This window comes from Lepidochelys kempii, chromosome 5 (genome assembly GCF_965140265.1).
Source record: "Lepidochelys kempii isolate rLepKem1 chromosome 5, rLepKem1.hap2, whole genome shotgun sequence".
NCBI classification, from domain to species: Eukaryota; Metazoa; Chordata; order Testudines; family Cheloniidae; genus Lepidochelys; species Lepidochelys kempii.
The window spans coordinates 41,945,865-41,970,511 of NC_133260.1; the positions used below are offsets into that span (position 1 = coordinate 41,945,865).

At 40.6% G+C, this 24,647-nt stretch overlaps 1 protein-coding gene across 5 annotated transcripts in view; it reads right to left on the bottom strand.

Moving 5' to 3' along the window:
- Positions 1 to 2,836: 2,836 nt before the first annotated feature.
- Positions 2,837 to 24,647, bottom strand: part of ADAMTS6 (ADAM metallopeptidase with thrombospondin type 1 motif 6) — a 328,383-nt gene continuing 306,572 nt past the window's right edge. For all 5 annotated transcript variants that reach the window (XM_073344058.1, XM_073344059.1, XM_073344057.1 and 2 more), the window contains 3 exons: positions 21,236 to 21,412; positions 15,720 to 15,876; positions 2,837 to 6,003 (listed from right to left, as the gene is read on the bottom strand). In XM_073344058.1, coding sequence (XP_073200159.1) covers positions 5,894 to 6,003; positions 15,720 to 15,876; positions 21,236 to 21,412 — 444 coding nt within the window. In that variant the 3' untranslated portion in view covers positions 2,837 to 5,893. The remainder of the gene's footprint in view (positions 6,004 to 15,719; positions 15,877 to 21,235; positions 21,413 to 24,647) is intronic.

A 24,647-nucleotide genomic window follows, 5' to 3' on the forward strand; every position in this document is an offset into this window, starting at 1 on the left:
CAAGAATTTTTAATGAATCTGTAAACTCAGGGGTTGTACCGTATGATTGGAGAATTGCTAACACTGTTCCTATTTTTAAGAAAGGAAAAAAAAGTGATCCGGGTAACTACAGGCCTGTTAGTTTGACATCTGTAGTATGCAAGGTCTTGGAAAAAATTTTGAAGGAGAAAGTAGTTAAGTACATTGAGGTCAATGGTAAATGGGACAAAATACAACATGGTTTTACAAAAGGTAGATCGTGCCAAACCAATCTGATCTCCTTCTTTGAGAAAGTAACAGAGTTTTTAGACAAAGGAAACGCAGTGAACCTAATTTACCTAGATTTCAGTAAGGCGTTTGATACCGTGCAACATGGGGAATTATTAGTTAAATTGGAAAAGATGGGGATCAATATGAAAATTGAAAGGTGAATAAGGAACTGGTTAAAAGGGAGACTATGGTGAATTGTCAGACTGGAGGGAGGTTACCAGTGGAGTGCCTCAGGGATCAGTTTTGGGACCAATCTTATTTAATCTCTTTATTACTGACCTTGGCACAAAAAGTGGGAGTGTGCTAATAAAGTTTGTGGATGATACAAAGCTGGGAGGTATTGCCAATTTAGAGAGAGACCGGGATGTCATACAGGAAGATTTGGATGACCTTGTAAACTGGAGTAATAGTAATAGGATGAAACTTAATAGTGAGAAGTGTAAGGTCATGCATTTAGGGATTAATAACAAGAATTTTAGTTATAAGCTGGGGACACATCAATTAGAAGTAACAGAGGAGGAGAAGGACCTTGGAGTATTGGTTGATCTCAGGATGACTATAAGCCGCCAATGTGATATGGCCGTGAAAAAAGCTAATGCAGTCTTGGGATGCATCAGGCGAGGTATTTCCAGTAGAGATAAGGAGGTTTTAGTACCGTCATACAAGGCACTGGTGAGACCTCACCTAGAATACTGTGTGCAGTTCTGGTCTCCCATGTTTAAGAAGGATGAATTCAAACTGGAACAGGTACAGAGAAGGGCTACTAGGATGATCCCAGGAATGAAAAACTTGTCTTATGAAAGGAGACTCAAGGAGCTTGGCTTGTTTAGCCTAACTAAAAGAAGGTTGAGGGGAGATATGATTGCTCTTTATAAATATATCAGAGGGATAAATACCAGAGAGGGAGAGGAATTATTTAAGCTCAGGACCAATGTGGACACAAGAACAAATGGATATAAACTGGTCATTGGGAAGTTTAGACTTGAAATTAGACGAAGGTTTCTAACCATCAGAGGAGTGAAGTTTTGGAATAGCCTTCCAAGGTAAGCAGTGGGGGCAAAAGACCTATCTGGCTTTACGATTAAACTTGATAAGTTTATGGAGGAGATGGTATGATGGGATAACATGATTTTGGCAATTAATTGATTTTTAACTACTCATGGTAAATAGGCTCAATGACCTGTGATGGGATGTTAGATGGGGTGGGATCTGAGTTACTACAGAGAATTCTTTCCTGGGTATCTGGCTGGTGAATCTTGCCCATATGCTTAGGGTTCAGCTGATCGCCATATTTGGGGTCAGGAAGGAATTTTCCTCCAGGGCAGATTGGAAGAGGCCCTGGAGGCTTTTCACCTTCCTCTGTAGCATGGGGCACGGGTCACTTGCTGGAGGATTCTCTGCTCTTTGAAGTCTTTAAACCACGATTTGAGGACTTCAATAGCTCAAACATAGTTGAGAGGTTTTTCGCAGGAGTGGGTGGGTGAGATTCTGTGGCCTGCATTGTGCAGGAGGTCAGACTAGATGAGCATAACGGTCCCTTCTGACGTTAATATCTATGATTCTATGACTATGGAATCAGCAGTGTGAGAAAAGAAGAAGCATCAGAACATACGATTCAGTTTGTGCAGGCTTTGTCATTTTTGTGAAATAGTAATCCAAAACACAAGTAATCTTTAAGAAAGAAGTAATATTCGAAAATGAGCAATAGTGGGCAGCATATCAGGTAAGAATTTGCAGTGTGAAAGAGTGTGGCGGGGGGGAAGTCAACATGATTTTGGATTGCACAAAAAGAGCTATTATTAGACTGTATGATTGACAAGGTTTATTCCATCTTTCATTTCTGACCAGGTAGGCAACAGGACTTCTTCATAGTCCATGGATGAGACTATCAGTACTTCTAGATTAGAGCATACAGTTCTGGCGTTCTCATTACTGGAGAGAAGTCAAGAAATAAGAAAAAAATCACATCAGAGTAAGCAAAATGATTAAGTGAATGGTTTAAAATCTTTAAAGTTTTCTATATTTTCGTTAACATCTTGGTAATAGCAGTAGATTAATTATTTTCACTAAACCAGAAGTTAGATTTAGTGATCATTCTAGGATACATGCATATCAAATCTTCTGAAATGGCCTCATTTCTGAAATCCGAAAAGGTCATGGGAAATGTTGCTGGAACTCTAAAAGCACAATGCCAGACATTTTGTTACTGATTGGGTGCAGGTTGTTCTGCTGCCCATTAATTCCTTTCCAGATTTGATCTCTTTTAACATTTATTGCTTAACTAAAATATTTTCCTGATAATGTAGATTATTTAGTCTTTCACAGTTCCCGTCTTTATTGTTATTCTCACATATGACAAATATTGCTGCAGTCAGGGACAGACTTCTGAGACAACATATAGATGTCTTATCTATGAATAGGAAAAAAAAATCCTATACAGTTTTAAATGTATTTAATGAAGGAAGGAAATATGTGTGCTTGTAGAATTCTAGCATCTGTATGTCAGGGAACAGACAACTTTACCATGGACACCATTTTTAAAAGCTGCAGTTTTATTTTACTAAATTAACCATGTTAAAAACAAATCTGTGCCTGGTGTGGAATTTCACTGCATCAAGTGTTACAATATTTTTGTTTTCATTACAAGCAGGAGAATGCATGTAGAACATGTGTTAGGAAATATGACAATAAATTAGAATATAATTTACAAAAGCAAAAAATAATAATAAAGTAACAGTGTACCACATTAATACTGAGTATAAAATAATAAGCAACTAATCACCATAATACAAAGGTATCTTCAGTCTGTATTATTAAGGATATCTATGTGACATTCACTCCATTAACAAAGTTCCTAATGAAATGGATTATTTCTGGGTGTATACACTTTGAGGGATTTTATTTATAGAATTTTTTTCCTTTTAGTTTGATCTGCTTCAGTTGGTGATATTGCTGAATGGAAGTACTGGCACCAAATTGCTCTGTGTATTTAGTACTCTACTATTTGATTCTAGGCCTGTCATATTTATACAGCCTATACAAATAGTCCTATTGTCACTACTTAAAAATATAACATTATTTAGCTTAGTTTACATAGGTGGCTACAGTGTAGCAGCAGCAATGAACTGTGCTGGGGAAACCAATGATTTTTTTTTCCTTTTTCAATTAGGTTTTATTTTCAGGTCTTAGTCTGAAGTCTCGTTTAATTTGTAAATTCAAATACATTCTGGATTTTGTTCCCTTTAACAATGCAAATCAATGTTGCTCCAGGGAGTTCCTTAAATTTCCAACCTCAGTGCTGTTTTAAGTTGCAGAGTAAACATTGGACTCCCTAGTCCTCTAGCACCAGTGAGAGAGCAAAATGTGTCTGTGGAAACATTCCTTGCAACTTTAATGTCCTAAGTGAGGTAAAAAAAAAAAAGGTTCACTTTGAATACATTAAAAAAAAAAAACCCAAAAAACCAACCCCTTTCTTGTTAGTTGAACAGACACATTAGATAATAAACACAATTATGCCCTGGAGAAAACCAGATCCTGATACAAAGAAGCTGCTTGCTTAGAGAATGCCACAGCAACACCTTTCCCTTTTATCATATTTTTGACTTAGTCAACACATGCTAGCACCAAGTTATTCTCTCAATAGGATTTATAAAGGTAATTCACTCATTATCTAAGGGCTATACCCTGTCCTTGATCCACATATGCAACTGCCAGTTTTTATTTTTGTATTTATTGAGAACCAGTGACAATGGGAGTTGCGTACACAGGGACTGAGAGCAGCAGATGGCCATATGTGAGTTAAGTCATGCTTACTGGAAATGAATTCCACTGGTCACATGTGTAAGGAAGTGAAAAACACTGTCAAGAGGTAGCAGATGACAGGAGTTTGATGGTTCTGAATAAGTGGGCTACATAAAATGCCACATATAGATTGTCAACATGTTTTATAGTACAAGAATTCTGTTAAGAATATCTATTTTTTCCTTGTTAATTCACATTAGTAAATAGTGTGCAACACATTTGGCTTATTATTTGTTAAATACACTGACATTTAGGTTTCATGTGATTTATTGAACGTACTTGTTTCATTGAAAGATTTTTTTTTTTAAAAGTGCCATTTGATTTTTAGTGTTAACACAAGGTGTTGTTCACATAATTTTAATTGCACTACAACAAAGGAGACATAGTTGGTCACAAAAGCACATTCATCAAGTACCTGCTGCAAACTGCAAATGTTCAAGTACAATATATTAATATAAACAAGTACCCACTTTCCTTATCTCCTTGTTGAACCTTCTATCAAGAGGGGAAGGGGAAGAGGAGTATGACATGAAGATTTATTTATGCTAAATTATGGATCTGACTTGCCCAAGTAGTTTGGTTTCACATTTAAATGCAATTCAGAGTATTAACTAAAATAAGTATTCAGTGAGTATTAAAATTATGATAATATGACCAAAAGGTCCCCATAACTCTTTATTCTTTGGTTGTAATCCTTGCTCACTCTCTTACAGTCTCCAAACCTGTGCATTCAAACACTTTCTCTCATAAATAAATGCCCTTCTATTGTATCAGAGAAGGGAACATCTGGAACCCACTATAATTGCCAGCAAAGTTTGCAGAGAGACAGGCTTATTATTACACAGTACATTTATCTTTTGCACTAGAACTTCTTGGTGATGGTGAGTAGAGAGTAACACGATTAGATGCCTCTCTGTGGCTAGTGATGTAAACAAAAGTGAATTGGAGTAATAAAATGTAAGCCTACACATTAGTAGTGAAGTACGCAGCACTCTGGTCTTCACCACAATTGAAATCTGGCTTCTCCATTGTATTGAAATGTTTTTCCCTTTTAGTGGACATCTCAGCTTCACTTGTACAATGGCAAAATGGCTATATATCTGTAGCACAGATTTATTAGCACACTTGTATTTCATGCACACCTGCAATAACTGTTGCACCTCTTAAAACTAAGTTCCTCATGGTTGTTTTGTTTAGTTTAGCTTTATATATGGCTCACAGCAGTGTTCAGCAAATATGGATTACTCCTAAGGGAATTAGGTGGAATGAAGGAAAAAATATAATTTTCTTTACTTCAGATTTATAATTGCTCCTTAAATAACATTTCCAAGCCCATTTTATAATTTAAATTGTGATGCTGTGTAATGAGATAAAATAGCTAACATTTTAAGCTATGACTTAAGATTGTTTAATTCTTCTTTACTTCAATAGTAGACCAAGTCATAACAGCTACATTTTAAACAGTTTTAAATATAAATGGATTCAGTGTCATTGCTAAGTCCATAATAAAAATTACTTTAATGGTCCAAGGAGGTAAACAGACTATTGGATTTAGTCAAAAGAACACAAATGTTCCACAGTAAACTATTCTATATGTGTTGTGTGGATCTTTCCAATTTGGCATGCCCTCCTTATACTGTGTCCAGCACTTTGGATGAATAAATCCCACTTCACAGAAGTTAAAATAATATTGAAATCCTGTCAGCTGGGGCTGACCAGTGGTTACGTTTTCCACAGGGTAATGCATTTGCAAGGACCTCAATCCCATTCCGCTGTGTGGCTCTCTTCGATGGACACATTTCCACAATGATATAACAAGGCACTCTCTCTTGCTTTCTGTGGGTCAGTGTCCTTGGCAGGTCTTACAGCACATCTGTCTGAAGTATGCTCGGCTGCAGAACTTGAACTTCAGCACTAGTGGGCAATACGCCACTTTGTTCACATCTTTGCACTCTGATGATTGAGGGCATAAAAGGGAACATATTAGACAGACAAATTAAAAAGGTACAAAAGAAAAGCTATTGAGATTTAGCATGCTTCTGCTTTGTCTATCCACCTTGCTCTCTGTGTAAATGTTCTTTCTACTAGGAGTTTAGCAGATACAGTATATTTTAAAAAGTAATTCAAATATTTGCAGGTCTTCTCTCTCAGACATTTATAAGCATGCCCGCTTTGTGTTGAAAGAATTACTATTTGTTGGGATAAGTGATCACTTTAGACAGCTAAGAAATATGAGTAATTGTTCCTGTAATATTTTTTAGCTTCTTTCTCAGGAGTTATTTTAGTCATCAGTGAAAGGTTATCCAAAATCTAGCCTGGGTTGCATTGTTTGGTACCACATCTGTGCATTTATAAGATTCCCTGAAGTAGAACATGCATTACTGCCAGCAGCGACTGGGAAAATGAACAGTATTAGTAAAGATATTAGCAGTGTGAGTTTACTGACTGTACAGCACAGCATGTCATTGAGAGTTTACTGTAGGTTTTGTTCTTTTGCATCAACACTTTATATTCTGCAGGGAGACAAGCCATTTCTATACCTGTAACTCACAGCCATATAAGGGCTTTTTCTTACTCAGGTCTACCTTCACAAAAGGAGTTAGATGCCTAACTACCACTTTAGATGCTTAAATCCCAGAATCAGGCTGCACTGGTATTCACAAAATCCTGGTCAGCTGTGACTGAAACCTGTAGCTACCTAGACTTGCTTGGCACCTACATTTCTGCAGTAAAAGATCCCGATGTTTCCCTGCTTATGTTTCTGTCTCTGCACATCCACACTGCTGCATCACTCTAGGCATCCGGATGCCTAAGCCCCAGAGTGATGTACAAACTTGGGTAAGATAAATTTTTCTCTGGTCTTTGGCAAAAAGCCTCGCCTCCTTTATTGGAGTTTGTGGAATCACCCTCATTAGAAGTTTTTAAGAAAAGGTTGGACAAGCAGCTGTCAGGAATGGTCTAGGTTTACATGGTCCTGCTTCAGAGCATGGGGCTGGACTTGATGACTTCTTGAGTAGCCTTCCAAACCTACATTTCTCTGATTCAATGATTCCGTGTGGGGTTGCATGCATTTTAACCAAGTAGGATTTGCCCCAAAGGCTTCATAATATTTCCAGAATCTCCACTCCACCTTTCTTTGCTTTACCCTCTCTATGGACACACACTGGCCTATTTCAGCAAGTGGCTATTTGGATGATGGTGGGCACAGTACTTTGGAAGCTTCTCACAGCTATTGTTTTAAAAAACAGTTTTGAAATAAATATGTGATTGATGAAATAGCCTCTTCCACATGGGATTGTGGTTACAGGGACGAGGTTTAGCAGAGCCATTCTTATTCCTTGTGGAAATGATATCCACAGAACCCACTGTTACTTAATCACCAGTAAACCACAAATATTAACCACTCCTTTCCTGAACTCTGTGACCAGATCAGAGTATACCATAAAATTAAGTGTTACGCAACAGCAATATATACAACATGACATGGTGTCTTCAGCTACTGAGACTGCAAAGATGCACCTCATAAACTAAAAGAAGATAAAATGGCATTCAGGTAGAGTTTTAGGTGACCTTGAAAGTCTGGATTCAGCTGCCATATGTACTTAGAAAATAAAATCATTCTGAATAATATTTCAAATGCCATGGTATATGCTGTCAGTAATTCATTTCTAACAGCAAATATAATGTTACCCTTATCAGTGACAATTTGTCAAAACCTGGCGTACTATGCACTAACTCTCCAATGAAGGGTTTGCAGAAACAAAGAGCTCAAGCAGATGTTAAATGTGACAAGAAATATCATTGCTTTCTTTTTCTCATATCCCTAGAATCTTGACTCTGCTCTTTCATGTACTACCAGTTACACTTTCCGAGACAAAAATGCCTCTGAACTTTATCAAGATGACTTTGACATAGGCTGCCGTATACAAACACACCAAACAGACCATAAGAATGGTCAGACAGAGTCAGACCAGTGGTCCATCTAGCTCAGTGCCCTATCTTCTGACACTGGCCAGTGCCAGATGCTTCAGAGAGAATGAACAGAACAAGGCAATTTTGAGTGATTTATCCTCTTGTCCAGCCCCAGCTTCTGGCAATCAGAGGTTTAGGAACACCTGAAGTGTGGCATTGCATCCCTGACCATCTTTCCTTATAGCCATTGAGGGATCTATCCTCCATGAACTTAGCTAATCATTTTTTTAACCCAATTACACTTTCTGCTCTTCCCAACATGCCCTGGCAACAAATTCCACAGTTGCCTGTGCATTGTGTGAAGAAGTACTTCCTTATGTTCGTTTTAAACCTGCTGCCTATTAATTTCATTGTGTGACCCCTGGTTCCTGAACTATATGAAGGGGTAAATAACACTTCCTATTTCATTTCCTCTACATCATTTGTGATTTTATAGACCTCTATTATATCCCCCCTTAGTTGTCTCTAGTCTGAGTATTTTTAATCTCTCCTCATATGGAAGACGTTCCATGCCCCTAATCATTTTTGTTGCCCTTCTCTGAACTCTTTCCAATTCTAATTGTAGCAGAGAGAGCGCCTGAGACATAAGCCCTTGTATCAGAGGCCCGGTGTGAGGTCTGAAATAACATAGTGATCAAACCTTGCTAAAGCAAAGTTAGCAAGAGGCAGGCTGTGAGCAGGCTCACAGAATTTGGCAAGAATAGGACTGGTATTGCAAAAACACACACATTCCTGAGAAGTGCTATGCACAGGACACTTGTGTAAACACATTCCAGAAGGGTGGTACCAGAACATCTCAATACCAAGTTGGTACGAACACATTTCCCAAAGACAAAAGGAACCTGTTGACCCCTTTTAAAGATAAAGACAGGATGACAGTGTGATGGATAGAGATGTTTTGATTGAACCAATATGTACAAAGTAATGGGTGGCAACTAACCCCATCAGAGGGGCAATACATATCTTATTTGTATTGGTGTACAAAATGGAATCTCAAAGGGAGTGTCTTTGGCCAGCTTAGGAGCAGTGGAAAGTCCCGCCACTGATGAGCTGCATCCATTTTTACAGGCATACATGTGTTAGTGGTCCTGTAGAGTCCACGGGCTACTAAGATTGTTCTTTATCAACAATAAACCTGGCCAGGTGCCTTCACTACTGATGGGTCTGTGGTTATTGGGCAGTTCAATTGGAGACTGCTGTATGGGCTATCTGGCCAGAGCCAGTGCAGCACGCAGAAAGAACACACATGCAGCCAACAGCTGATGACATTTTTTTTGAGATGGGATGATCAGAACTGCATGCAGTATTCAAGATGTAGGTATTCCATGAAATTATATAGCAGTATACTGATATTTTCTGTCTAATCCTTTACTAATGGTTCCTAACATTTCATCAGCTTTTTTGACTGCCACTGCATACTGAGTGGATGTTTTCAATGCCTCCAAGATCTCTTTCTTGAGTGGTAACAGTTAATGTACATCCCATAGTTTTGTATGTAGATTATGTTTTCCAATGTGCATTACTTTACACTTTTCAGCATGACAATTCATATGCTGTTTTGTTGCCCAGTAACCCAGTTTTGTGAGATCCCTTTGTAACTCTTCACACTCAGCTTTGGACTTCGCTATCTTGAGTCATTTTGCATCATCTGAAAACTTTGCCACCTTGCTGTTTACCCTTTTTTCATATCATTTATGAATATGTTGAACAACACTGGTCCCAGTACACATCCTTGGGAGACCTTGCTATTTACCTCTCTCCGTTGTGAAAACTGACCAGTTATTCTTACCCTTTGTTTATTATCTTTTAACCAGCTAGTGATCCATGAGAGCAACTTCCCTCTTATCCCATGATGGCTTAGCTTGCTTAAGAGCCTTGGGTGTTGAATCATGTCAGAGACTTTCTGAAAGTTTAACTACAGTATAACAACTGGATCTCTCTTGTCCACATGCTTGCTGACATCCTCAAAAATTCTAATAAATTGGTGAGGCATGATTTCCCTTTACAAAAGCCATGTTGATTCTTCCCCAACATATCATGTTTATCTATGTAGCTGATAATTCTGTTCTTTACTATAAATTTCAACCAATTTGCCTGGTACTGAAATTAGGCTTCCCAGCCTGTAATTGCCAGTATTTCCTCTGGAGCCTTTTATTAAAAATTGCATTACATTAGCTATCCTCCAGTCATCTGGTACAGAGACTGATTTAAGCAATAGGCTACTATAGCAGGGTAGTCACCCGCTCTGGCCCTGAAGGGGTTAACACAGCCCTGGGAAAGGGCTGCCCCAGGGAGCCAATACGCTAGGCTGATTGGGGAGAGCCAGAGCTGGGGCCATGCCTCAATCAGGCTGCAGCTGGCCCTATAAAAGGGCTGCTGGCTAGGTGCTCAGGCAGACTCTCTCTCTAGCCTTGGAGGGAGAAGGGCTGGGGCAGAAGGAGCTGGGGAGCTCCAGCCTAGCAACTCCCCAAGCTGCAGGCCTTGTGCAAGGCCAGAGTTGGTACAGGGGTTGCAGAGGTGCAGCCCGGGCTTAGGCAAAGGCAGCAGGTCCAAACCCCCCTTGCCTGTGATGAGTGGCCATTACAGACTGCAGTCTGCCCCATTGAGTGGGGGCTAGGTGCTGACTGGCAGTAGCCGGTGAGGTGGGGATAGAAGGTTGGGGGATACCCCTGAGAAGGCAGACCCAGAGTGTGGGTGTACTGACAGGGGGCAACACCCCAAGGTAAAGCGGCATGGGGGCCAGCGGCAGGTGAGACACCAGCCTGGAAGAGCTAATTCCCTGGACAACCAGCAGGAGGTGCCACACCGGTGAGTCCTGCCTCCCTACAGCTACATATCATAATTAGTAGTTCTACAATTTCATATTTAAGTTCCTTCAGAACTCTTGGGTGAATACCATCTGGTCTTGGTGACTTATTACAGTTTTTCAATTTGTTCTAAAACCACCTCTACTGAAACCTCAATCTGGGACAGTTCCTTGGATTTGTCATCTGACAAGACTGGCCCAGATGTGGGAATCTCCCTTGCATCCTCTGCAATGAATACCAATAAAAAAAATTCATTTAGAATCTCCACAACAGCTTCGTCTTCCTGGAGACCTTCTTTAGTATCTCCAGCATGCAGTATCCCCACTGATTGTTAGGTAGGCTTCCTGCTTCTGATGTAATTAAAAATTTTTGCTGTTAGTTTTTGTGTATTTTTGCTAGTTGCTCTTAATTCTTTTTCAACTTTCTGAATTATACTTTTACAGTAGACTTGCCAGAGTTTGTGCCTTTATTTTCCTCAATAGGATTTGACTTCCAATTTTTGAAGGATGTCTTTTTGCCTATAATTGCCTCTAACTCTGTTTAAGCCCTGGCGGCAAATTTTACTCCTCTGATATTTTTTTCCCCCTTTGGGGTATAAATTTTTTCTGAGGTTCTTATGGTGTTTTTACAGAGTTTCTATGTTGCTTGCAGGCATTTCACTCTTGACAGTTCCTTTTAATTTCTGTTTAACTACCTTTCCCACTTTTGTGAAGTCCTCCTTTTTGAAATTAAATGCTACTATAGTGAATTTATTTGGTAATTTTCCTCCTACATGTATTAAATTTGACATTATGGTTTCTATTACCAAACAGTTCAGCTACATTCACTGCTTGGATGAGATCCTGTGCTCCACCTAGGACTAAATCAAGAATGGTCACTCCCTTTGTAGGTTCCAGGACTGAGTGCTTCAAGAAGCACTCATTAATGATGTCTAGAAATTTTAACTCTGCCACCACTCCTGAGGTGACATTTACCCATTCACTATGGGAATAGTTGAAATCCCCCATTACTGGGTTTTCTGTTTTTGTAGCCCCCCTAATCTCCCTGAGCATTTCACCATCCTGTATGCAGTGTAGTTGTAGCCATGTCAGTCCCAGGATATTAGAAAGACATGATGGTCAGGTGATAGGTGGTATACTCCTACTGCTACACTCTTATTATTCAAGCATGGAATTTCTATCCATAGAGATTCTATGGTACTGTTTGATTTATTCACATTTTTACTATATTTGACTCTGCTTTCTTTCACATAGTGTCATTCCTATGACAATAGACAATAGATTTCTAACTATTCAATTTCATCAGAAAATACCAGTAAACAATATTATGTTGTATTTCATATTACACAAAAATTATGTTAAGAGATAATAAGGTTGCAAAGTCAAGCACTAAAGTTATGAAATGCCAAAGTTAAGGCTGGACATGCAATCTTAATTCAGCTCCTTGTGCATATGGATGATAGAGTCTTCAATTACAAGATTCTGGCATTTCTTAACTTTCAAATGCTTGACTTTGCAAACTTAACGTTCCTTTCACCTATTTTTGGTGTGGTTTTTTCCCTAGGTTTTTAAAAAAACCAACTGAACAAACAAATTCCACCATGTGGCATCATATTGACAGCCACATGGATCAAGGTGGAACCCAATCATTATTTGTATCATCGCATCTATGAGCCCCAGTCATGGACCAGGATCTCATTGTGCTAGGTGCTGTACAAACACAGAACAAAGACAGTTCCTGCCTCAGAGCTTAAACTCAGTATAAGACAAGAGACAACAGATGATTCAGACAGCCTGACTGGGGAGTACAAGGTAGCAATGTCAGGATTATAGTCAGAGGTCCCAGCATGCCAGCAGCCTAACCACAGTCACGATTTTTGTAGGCATAACAGCAAAGGAGAGTTAAGCAGGGATCTGAAGAAACCTTTAGGTCCACTGTGCAATCCTCTGTCACTTGAGCTAATGGAGTAACTGATAGAGATAGTAGATCCACATCATCTATGCGGACCAGTACTAGAAGGGATGAGACACTTTGCCAGTGGGTTTCAGATATCTGCTGACAGCAAAGGAATGGTGAATCTCAGGAACTTTGGGTCACATCCAGGCCCTGAAAAGGTGTGTTCTCTATTGGGGCACAGACTCTTCTGCTCCACTCCCGCCAACCAGCCCCGTCCCAATCCTCTTTCTTCCCCACCCTTGGTTTTTTGTCTTGGCCCCATAGTTTTCACCTAGAAAGTCAGTCTCCACTCCTTAGGCTTCTCACCTCAGACCCCATCTCTTTGTCCAGCCAGTCCTGGTCTCCCTCTCCTGGTTCCTCATCCAATTTATCTCTTTCCCCCCTTCCTGCCTGTTTTTCCAATGGCTCCCAATCTCAATCTTCCTCCCTGGGCTCCTCAACTAATTTCAGTATCCACCGTCCCCTGGGTCCTTGTCCCAGTTTCTTCTTACACAGTCCTGGTTCTCCCCCCTGCACCCTGGCTCTTCATCAAATCTATCTCCCCTACCTCCTCCTTACCCCACTGGTTCTCAGTCCCAGTTTACTTGCCCAGAGAGTGTTTTCCCCCAGCTCTTCACCTGGTCTTAATCTCCTCCTTCCACCTACTGGCTCCCAATCCCTACCTGTTTCCCTCCCTGGCTGCTAGTCCCAGTCTCCTTGTCTAGATAGTCTCTGTCTCCCCCACCATCCCAGCTCTGTTTCCCTCCTCTTACCTGCCAGCTTCCACTCCAAACTTCTGACCCCCTCTCTGGTCCTGTCCCAATGCACACTTCTGCCCCACCTCCAGGTCTAATTCTTATCGCCTCTGCATTTGAATCTAGCCACCTCCTCCTACACACTTCCTGAGGCCACTGAATGCATGAGAGACAGGCACCCTGCTCTCAGTTCAGGTGCCTGGACTCAAACCTGGCACAACCTGCTGCAACCCAGAGCTTTAATTAAATGGAAAGTTCTGCCCAGTTCCAGGCTGATGGACTCTTTGGGAAATTTAGCTGCTAAAATCAAAGATGTTTCTATTGAGCATGTGCAAACTACAATTTTTAAACATTTTATGATTTGGTGAAATTTGAGCAGATTTTCATCATTCCTAAATAGGAACATCCCTGACCTAGGCTACCCCCTGCCAAATTTCAAGTCCCTACTCCAAAGCATGGGAGTGCTAGTACTTTCCAAATATTTAGTTTCCATGGACTAAATGTATTGTTCCCTAGCCTCATTCATGCAAATGGCTGAACTGCTTTGGCTGAAAATTTCAAAACCAATTCAGCCTGAGGAAGAAACCCAGGAGGCAAAATTTTAGCCCAATCAGTTAAAGTTTGGCACAGTTATAAGCACATAAAATCAGGGTCTTATGGGGAAAAAGAGTGTTGGGTACCCTTAATAGGTGGTGCTACCAGCCCTGCCCCTTCCCAGACAAAAAATGTTAAAATGAAGTTAAGGTTGCGAGTACATACGACCAAATTAGGGTAAAAATCATTATAGCCATGTAAATATGCCAAAACAAGCATTATAAACAAAGGAAACGCACAGTTAAAGTTAACAAACGAACAGCAAACAGGTGAATGTATGGGAAGACAGTTAAGGAATGCATGCAATCTTAGCTCTGACCCATAGTGATGCCAAGTGGTCCCAGGTTACATTAAACCTATTTTTTAAGGCCCACTAGATATTTTCATTTTTTCCCTCATGGTGTCACCACTTGGTTAATGTTGTTGGGTGAGTGGTATTCAATGGATAGGGAGTATACTTTCCACTCTTTCTGCCTTGCTATGTATTCTAGGACTGATTGCTTAAAATCTCAAATATCTTATTGCAAGAGGTAGGTAGTTACAAAATTCTACCACTAGGCTCTCAGGCTACGAGAGCCATCATCAGTTTTGCTAACGCTTTCATTGGTATCCTACATACACAAACTCTGATGGTTCCTTGAATATATGGAGACTCTGTATGTATTAGAAGATCCCACTAGTACATAAATCAAGAGAGACAAACATTTCTGGAGCAAAATGTGTATACTGTTAGTTCATCCATGATATTGCTATGTACGAATTGTGGGAATGAGGTGGTGTAGCAGTCCAGGACATTGTTTTTATAGTGTGTGGTCAAAATAATTTATAAGTTTGTCTGATTTAAAATTTGTAAAGACATTATGTTTTTAAAACCATGAATGTCTTGGTGATGTATTGCAAAGTCAATGGCAAAACTCTCATGGACTTTACTAGGGCCGGGACTTTCACCTATGATCTCTGCCCCAAAGAGCTTGCCCTTGAAAGCAAATGTTACCAAACATAATAGGAAAAATACATAGAAAATGCATTAAAGTAAAATGGGCCAAGGCCAGTGCACTTTGCAGTTTCAGCAAGGCATTTCTACTCTTCATGATCCCACATGACCACCAATGTAAGTGCGATGGTTTTCGCTAAACAGTTGCCACATGGTGGTAGCTGCAGTACCTCAGTTCTTACACACACAGAGGGGGAAAAAAGAGTGATATCTCAATGGTAACTGCTGGTAAATGTTGCCTCTTTAATGATGATGGCTGTATGATATTTGTATTTGCACAGTGGTCTCCAGATTAGAGCTGGCTGGCTAATTCATGAAGAATGTATTTAATGATTTTTTTTGCCCAATCACTGAATATTTATCTACAAATATTTTTTCATTAGCCAGCCAGCTCTAATCTGGAGACCACTGTGCAAATACAAATATCATACAGCTGTCATCATTTGTATTTGCACAGTGGTCTCCAGATTAGAGCTGGCTGGCTAATGAAAAAATATTTGTAGATAAATATTCAGTGATTGGGCAAAAAAAATCATTAAATACATTATTCATGAATTAGTCATCCACCTCTAATCTTTTTAGGGATGAAATATATTAAGAAGCCAAACTCACCTTCTGTGTTGGAAATGGGAGTACTGTCACATTTGCTTTCACACTGTTGCATTGATGGAGGTCTAACTGTTTCTGGACACTCACTGGATGCTTGTCCAGTATATGAGAGACACTGCACTGTTCGCATTTGTTGTCCCAGACCACATTGTGCAGAACACTAAGGACAAGAGAGAAATCAGGATAACAAGTTTGGTCAAAGTTTAAAATATAAACAAGATAGCAGAAGAGTGAACAGGGATGGCATAGACATAAAATGGAAAAAATAAAGCCCTTGAGGACGTGTGTTCCAGAACAGATTATTCCATGGACATGTAGTGGTTAGAAAAAACATTGGGCAAGGATAGCATATACAGCATTTCTCAACACCTCCTTTGGCTAATACAGCAAAGGGCACTCATAAACAGTTTAGGATTTTGCATTTCTAACAGTAGACCCAAGCATCTGGCAGACAAAGGAGATGAACAATGCAATACTAGTTCCCTGAATCAACCCAGAGCAGAGTCTGAGATTCTGCTTTACCTTAGGTTTGGTCTATATGAATACTAATGGCTTGTCCATACAAACACTTACTGCACAGCAAGCTGTGGTGTAAATCTACCTTTCACTACCATTTCAAAGTGGGGTGGATTAAAGCACACTAGGGAATATTTAGTGTGCAGCAGGCTAATAAGAAGCTTGCTGCAAATTAAGTGTTCATATAAACAAGCCCTAAGACAATCTCTGAATTTAATTACTTTACCTCAGATCACAGAAAAAAATACAAAGGGAACAAGAATTTGAATATCCCTGCTAGTTTCCTTAGGAGACCTCGGTCACTGGGGATAGAAATATGGAGGTATTCCTCAAGATTTCAAAACTAACAGAAAACAGCATTTTCCAATTCCTGCATAAAACCAATAGCCTTTATGTTGCCCGCTTCTGAGAAGCATAGTGAATAAATAAAAATAAAATGAGCAAAATAGATAAAAATACAGTGATCTAGCTCACCTTTTTAAAGGGCAGAAATAGGACACAAATGCGGTGAGACCATACACTGGAAGCATGATTGAAGTCAAAGCTGGGTGGGCCCACCGAAGGGGGCACCATGCGCAGGGTTTGCCTGATTCCTACCTGACCTGCCAAGAGCCAGCTGGGCTGGCAGAGGCGGAGCAGCAGCATTTGGAGCTGCAGGGGAAGGACCCGAGCTGCAAGGGAGCATTTGGATGAAAAGCCGAGCCAGGTGACTCCTCTGGAGCATAGGTGTCCCTCTTCCTCCCTGCTCCACTGCTGTGTGAGGCGGCCACTGCTCCTGTGTCCTCCTGTCTGTGCTGTGTGAGGGAGGGAGGGTGAAGCAGATGTCGGGGTGTCCCTCTCCTGTCAGTGTACCCAATCTCCACTGAGCTGGGGTGATGGGACAGGGGGAATGTGTGTGTGCTGCTGTCTCTTTAGGTCCAGAGCAGCAGCTAGTGTCTGAACAAGCCTTCAGTTGCCTGACCCTGAGTATTTTCTTAGGGACAGCGCACTCATACACTCAGGCTATGGCTACACTAAGAGGCTTTTAGTGACACAGCTGTGCCGCTAAATCCGCACAGTGTAGCTGCTGTTTGTCTGGCAGCAGAGAACTCAGACAAACCCTCTGGTGTGCACGCACACACACCCCCCACCCCATCCCCACCCACCTCAGTATAACCCCCCCACCCCAGGGCTCCCTGCATCCAGGTCACTTTCCCCACCTGTGCTGTGAGGTGAGCATTAGGAGCTGCTGCTGCTCTTCTGAGCTCTCCTTAAGCAGCCCAGGTGGGGACAGTGACCTGGATCCAGGGAGCCCAGACCTCGCTCCTTGCTCTCCACCACTTCACAGCCCCCAGAGGTGCACGCAGCAGAGCAGTCCAGTGGCGGAAGTGAGCACCAATGCCAGCTGCTCAGTCACTGCATCCAGGTCAGTTTTTACTATGTGGGTGCAGGAGGGGAGTGCAGGGATTAGGGGGTTAAGCGGCCACAGTGAAGGGGTTAGGGGTGAAGGGAGGGTGGGGAACCCATCGGGCAAGGATTTTGGGGCAAGGGGCACCACAATGCAAGTTCACTCAGGGTGCTATTTCCCGTAAAGCTGGCTCTGATTGAAGTAGCCATGCTGCTAGAGGGAAAGAGGACTCATACTCCATGCATGCATACAGCTGGAGTTTCCTTTTCTCATTGATTCCCCAGACGTACAGAAGTTTTAGCCTTGCTCACTTCACAACCTACCAATACCCTTCCCACGTAAGGAAGAATAGCTGGAGACTGCAAAGTGAACACAGTAAAGAGTTCCCAGCATAGTCTACTCCCATTCTAAAATATGTATTTTATTTTCAAGCTTCCACTAGGGCATAATTAATGGAAAATGCAGACTAATTAACAAAAATAGTAGCTGACAGTGTCCCTTCAAGGATTTAATGATGGACAGAAACCTTCGAGTTTGTCTCCTATGTGATATTCTATTTGTTGTTTTAGATTATTTTAAACAGCAATATGGGACACCATGGGAACTACTGATTAGGGTCAAAGTATTCATCTCAGCAATAAGGACCCCCCCACCTGCATATATTCCAACAACAGGTTTCTTCCCAATAGGCACAGAGTTGATACTGGCTCTGCACTATTGCCCACAGAAGCCCTGGAACAAGAGGTGTATCATTTGCACGAATAACTGTTATAACTGAGTTGATTCCATGCATTTTTTTTTGGGGGGGGGGAGGTATAACCAATAGTTCTTTTCAAATGGAAATGCTTTGGCCATTCCAAAACATGTTTTGCTGCTCTATAACTAAACAAAAAGAAAAGGAGGACTTGTGGCACCTTAGAGACTAACCAATTTATTTGAGCATGAGCTTTCGTGAGCTACAGCGAAGTGAGCTGTAGCTCACGAAAGCTCATGCTCAAATAAATTGGTTAGTCTCTAAGGTGCCACAAGTCCTCCTTTTCTTTTTGCGAATACAGACTAACACGGCTGTTCCTCTGAAACCTATAACTAAACAATGGCTTAACTGATTTACATCAGTTTAAGAGAAATATGCATCTGCACTGATAACATGCATGTCAGCATAAGATAGAGCCTTAATCTATTACTTAGGGCCCAATATGGCAAACAGTTGTTCCCTGAGTACTCCAGCTGAAATCAGTGGATCAACTCACATGAAGAATAAACTACTGATGGAACTACAGTTTCAAGCTCTTTCTTAATAACATGCCATAAATCATACTTTAGATGGCTAAATCTTGATCAAAGAGAAAGCATGTAGCTCTATATATAGTATGATCAAGGTATAGTCATTGCCTGAACTGTCAATGCCATTCTGCCTATGCTATAACGCAAACCAATCCTAAACTATAGGTAAGCATGCCTCTGTATAAAACATTTAAAATGTTTTTCAAAATCCATAGTTTATTAATGCTGCACTTGTACACCTTATTGTCAGTGTAATACTACTTCTATTGTGCCTTTCAACTAAGGCATTCAATGTACTTTAAAAATATTTATTAAATTATGCCTTGCAACATTGCTGTACACCCCTGAACACTCTAGCCTTTTTACATGAGAGTAAACTGAAGCACAGAGGAAAAGGGATAATACACACCTTCCCATAGTCAACTAGTGGCAAATTCAGATTTAAACTCAGAAGTTCTAATTCCCAATTTCATGCTCTAGTCACTAGACAACATTCATTGTAATGCTCACTGAATTTCAAACTTTTAACTGCTTTAACGTTCACCAGCTCTGGATAGTTGAGATCAAAAATTATTTGTAAAATTTCCACTGTTAAATTAGTTCACTGTGGCCAGTATCATTTTTGTTTCTAGTCTGTTTCACATTCTGGCTCACAAGCATTAACACATGCAGGTATTTTGAAGGTCACAAAATGACAGAAGAATATTTTTAAACGTTTTAAATAGAACAAGAAAATTCTGAAAAACATTTCTATTCATATTAGTTTTAATAGCTCACTTCATATATGGGTTCCTACATGTATATTTCTCCAGGAATTATGTCAAACATTTTTCATGTATCGCACTGGTGGAAATTAGCATGCAGAATCCTAAACTGTGAGCTTGTGGATATTTATAAGCCTGAAACAAGCAGATGGCAATATTTTGACAGATTCCTAAAAAGAGACCATGAATTTTCTCTGGCATGAACCTTACTGCTTCTGTTTTGAAATTATACATGATATCCTTGACCCAGAGAAGAGATAGCACAGGCGAAGCAGCACAAGTTTCACCGCACTGCCACCTCCACCAAACATGGCTGAAACCTTGTCTGGAAGAACCATCTCTAGGAAAGAAAGAGTAACAATAACATACTTTGTATGTTGATAGGACCTTTTAATCAAAATTCTCCAATAACTTCATAACAGTAGGTACATATTTTGAACATGGTGTGACAAAGTTCCTCCTCTACCTTGGTGGGTCTTGCGCTTATTGGCAGATTTGCTCACCTTGGAGCTTCACAGCAGCCCTCAGTTTGGCCATTTTCATGAACCCACAGTCCAGGTCAACTCCTCCTGTGTCTGACCAGGAGTTGGGAGGTTTGGGGGGAACCCAGGCCCGCCCTCTACTCTGGGTTCCAGCCCAGGGCCCTGTGGTATGCAGCTGTTTGAAGTCCTCCTGGAACAGCTAGCTGTGCAACAGCTACAACTCCCTGGGCTACTTCCCCATGGCCTCCTCACCATAGGACCTTCCTCCTGGTGTCTGATGATGCTTGTACTCCTCAGTCCTCCAATAGTATGTGTTCTCACTCTCATCTCCTAGTGCCTCTTGCTCCCAGCTGTTCACACACGCACCACTAACTGAAGTGAGCTCCTTTTTAAACCCAAGTGCCCTGATTAGCCTGCCTTAATTGATTCTAGCAGCTTCTTGATTGGCTGCAGGTGTTGTTAGTCTTAATTGTCTCCAGAAGGTTCCTGATTGTTCTGGAACCTTCCCTGTTACCTTACCCAGGGAAAAGGGACCTATTTAACCTGGGGCTAATATATCTGCCTTCTATCACTCTCCTGTAGCCATCTAGTTCGACCCTGTCAAAGGGAAACTGAGGTAATGATAATTTAAGTGACTTGTCCAAGGTCTCACAAGAAGGCAGTGACAGAAATGGGACTGGAACAAAGGTTACTTCGCTAGTAGACCATGTTACCTCTCCTATATGCATTAATTCAATCTCTACTCCCATTCAGTTTTTTTTTTTTACTTCTTCTGTAGGAATGTGAACAGGTGTGAAAATCAGTGCTAATTACAGAGTTGGGATTATTTTCCCCCACCAACACTTTTCCATTAGCAATTGGATGGAGACTAGTTACTCATTTTATATAAACCAACAGACAGATATCAGAAGGTACCTAGATGTGGGCACCATCACCCTGTGTAACATTCCAATCAGACAAAAGGGGATGTCACCTGAGGCATCCCTTGCTCATTTCTAAGAACAAAATATCTTCCTTTTTAGAAAGTGCTGATGGATATTAATAGCAAGAAAAGGTAGAAGATAGTTATATGGTTTGTTATTTTACCTGTCCCCAGTCTCCAGTAACCCAGCGCGGAGGAGGGCATCGGCCTAAGCTACAGCGGATGCGGACTGGAGGCTTGCTTTCCTCTTGGCATTGTGCAGCTGGAAATGTTTTTGAAAGGTCACTGCTTTTGCACAGAACAATCCGATGTTTGAATCCTGGACCACATTTTGGAGTGCACTGGAAAAATATATAAAGAAATTTATAGTTACAATTTGAAAAGACAGTAACATTTCAGAAATATTTTTAACATGTATACTCAGGTTCACTTGTACCAAATTATCATCACAATTTCCACAAGATCCAAGATGTCCCCTGTCTATCCATAGTATGGATGAGACCCTCAAAGTATAAATGAGATTTGCACTCAGATTCTACAGTGATGGATACTGAAAATCCTCACAGATACAGACGTCTTTATAAATGAGATGGCTGGCGACTGATTTTCTTCATCACCATTTTCTAACAGATTTTCCTTCCTATCATTTACCTTATTGTACTGCAACACATTCCTAATTTTCAATATGTGAGCGACGTATACCAAGTACATCAGTATTCATAAAATAAATCTGAGAATGCATTTCAGAGATTAATGTGGAATCCACTAGCACATAACTCTCAGCAGAACCAGTAAAAACCTCTCTCTACATCCCATATAGACTAATAAAATACAAAGGATGGAGGGTGACCTACTAGAACACCTCACAAGAAAATTTTCAATGTATGTAAAGGCTAGTGCATTAGTGGGATGTGTAGAAATGAGATTCTTGGACTAGGTAGGAACTTTCCTCCCTTTCTTCAAGTTGTTACTCTTTTCCCCTAGATAGTGCCCCTCCTTTTTCCTTTGGTGTTTAGCTGCTTTGCTGGCTCTGATAGCAACGAGGTAATGAAGCAGGAACTTGAATGCAGGCAGGTCTGAAGTCCTCCATGCTCTTCTCTTCCTTCTCATTATTCTCTCTCCCTTCCTCCTCCCTTGTTTTGCTACTCTCCATTACCCGTTACTAACCCTAGCAGAGCATCAAACTGGGAAGAAGATAGGGAAACAGGTACCAAGGGGAAAGAGACAAAAGACCACAGAAGAACTTTAAAATTCCACCCAGTGAAGTTCCTGATACCTATTTCCCTTCATCATTCAAGTAGGAGATTTTGACAGGGAAGCAGTTTCAGAATTGCATGTGCATCTCTTTCCTACAAATTCACTAGTAAGATATTTAGATGGGAATCAGTTTCTCATGTTACACAGGGCCTGTACAAAGAATAACCTAAATCTGTCACAAGATTGGAATTCCCTTTCTGGTATAAGCAGCTGCAATACATAATACCATACCACCTGGGAACTCTGAGCAAAATTCACAGGTGAAACACCAAAGAAATTCTACATCCAAACAACACAGCATATGGCAAATGCCAGAGGGAAAAGATGTAAGCCCCTATCTGAGAAATATGCTGTTGTAGCTACTGGGACCAAGAGACAAAAACCTCCTTCAGAAAGAAAACTTCATATGGAGAGACAGCCAAAATTACACTAAATAAGATGAACTACACCCTGTCCCCAGCAATGAAAATGAAGTAAGGAAATAATAATTAAGTTGCCTACAATAATACCGAATCACCAAAAACCAAAGGCATCACTAGAATTCAACAAAAAGAATATGGGCTAATCTACACTGGCAGCGCTTTAACGTGGCTTGTGTAGTCTCAGCAGAGTGCTGGGAGAGAGCTCTCCCAGCACTCTTAAAAAACCACCTCCACGAGGGGCATAGCTCCCAGTGCTGGGAGGGTGGCTCTCAGCACTGGTGCACTGTCTACGCTGGTGCTTTACAGCTCAGGGCGGTGTTTTTTCACACCCCTGAGCAAGAAGTTGCAGCACTGTAAATTGCCAGTGTAGACAAGCTCTATGTCACCAAAGCAAATGAAAGATAAAATGCCCACACAAACAAACAGGGAATAAAGTTTCCCATTACTGCGTGCTTTCAGAATTTTTGACTCACTTACCAAATGGAGGCAAGCATGACTAATGGTAATATGAATGCAAAGGAAGAAATGCTTGTCTAAAATGTCTGATAAGGATCCTCCCAAGAAATCCTTAGAGCAATTTTTGTTTTGATTTTATTACTTTGAGATACTTCAAATATAATCATTACTGACTACAGGAAAGGTAATGCAGCCAAAACTCAACCATTTCAAGGCATATGGAAATTGGCATGGCAAACTGTCACCCTGTCACTAAAGAATGACTAATTAACCTGTGCTGCCACAAGCTACTTGTTAGTTTTAGCACACCATTCCCTACACGCTTACATTACCCCATCACCCTATATTTATTTATTTTCTTTCATTATCTCTTTCTACATTTACACATTGTATTTTGTAGAATATTCCTGGCTTTCCATTACCACTGCTTGTATGTATGATTCTTAAAAGGGAAAAAAAGCTTTAGGACAACAATTAATTTCTCAACTTAGTTAAATTGCACAGATACTTTAACTCAACTGACCCAAAAGAAGCCTGAATCTACTGTTCCTTTTCTCTAAAGGACCTATTTCCAAATATCAGTTTTCATCAGAGATGAAGTACAACTCCGTGCTTATCTGATGCTCAACAAGCACGTTAGCATATGAATGAATGCTGCAATTGCTTAGTTTGTGTTCAGAGAGGGTCAGCATTGGAGCAAGTGTGTTAGTTGCTTTTAGTACAACAACAAAAGCTGAAGAAGAGACTTCACATTCGAAAAGATGACAAGCTTTGACTTAAATGGAAGCAGGAGTGGACATTGCTGCTGCTTTCTATTACAAGATACATCATTTTCATGCTACCCTTAGAAAAAAAAAAGTATTATATGCTACATGAAATAAGTACTTATTTTTAATATACAATAAGTTTTTTCTAGGAAACACTGGATAGAAAAATAAGCACTGTCTCATTATACTAAAAAAGTTCTTAATAGTTGAGACATACCGCCAAGCTACTCTAAGCAGAAATGTACAAATAGAAATATGTTCTTATTTGCTCAGAATCTTGTCAGAACAACCACCAATATTTCTGATTTAACAGTCTCTAAACCTATTATGGATGAGGAAATTTCTGTTCCAAGATATCCTACACAGACTGTACAGAAATTTATATATGGGAGCCTGTCACAGGGTCTGCTCAGGCTTCTGCTCCCTCACAGCTGCACCCTGCGCTTATGCTGGTCAAATAAAGAGTCTCAACGCCCTCCTGTGCTGATTCACCTTCATGTCTTCACTTACAGTGCTCTCATTAGCCCCCAATTCCCCCAACCACTATCCCCCTACAAACCCTTCTCAGGGTCTTCTTGCCCTTGAGCCTTCCTTCAGTTGGTACAGAGGCAGAAATGCAGCCTTCCTGTCCCCTACCAGGCAAGGCCTGACTGAGCTTTTCTCAGGGCTTATAT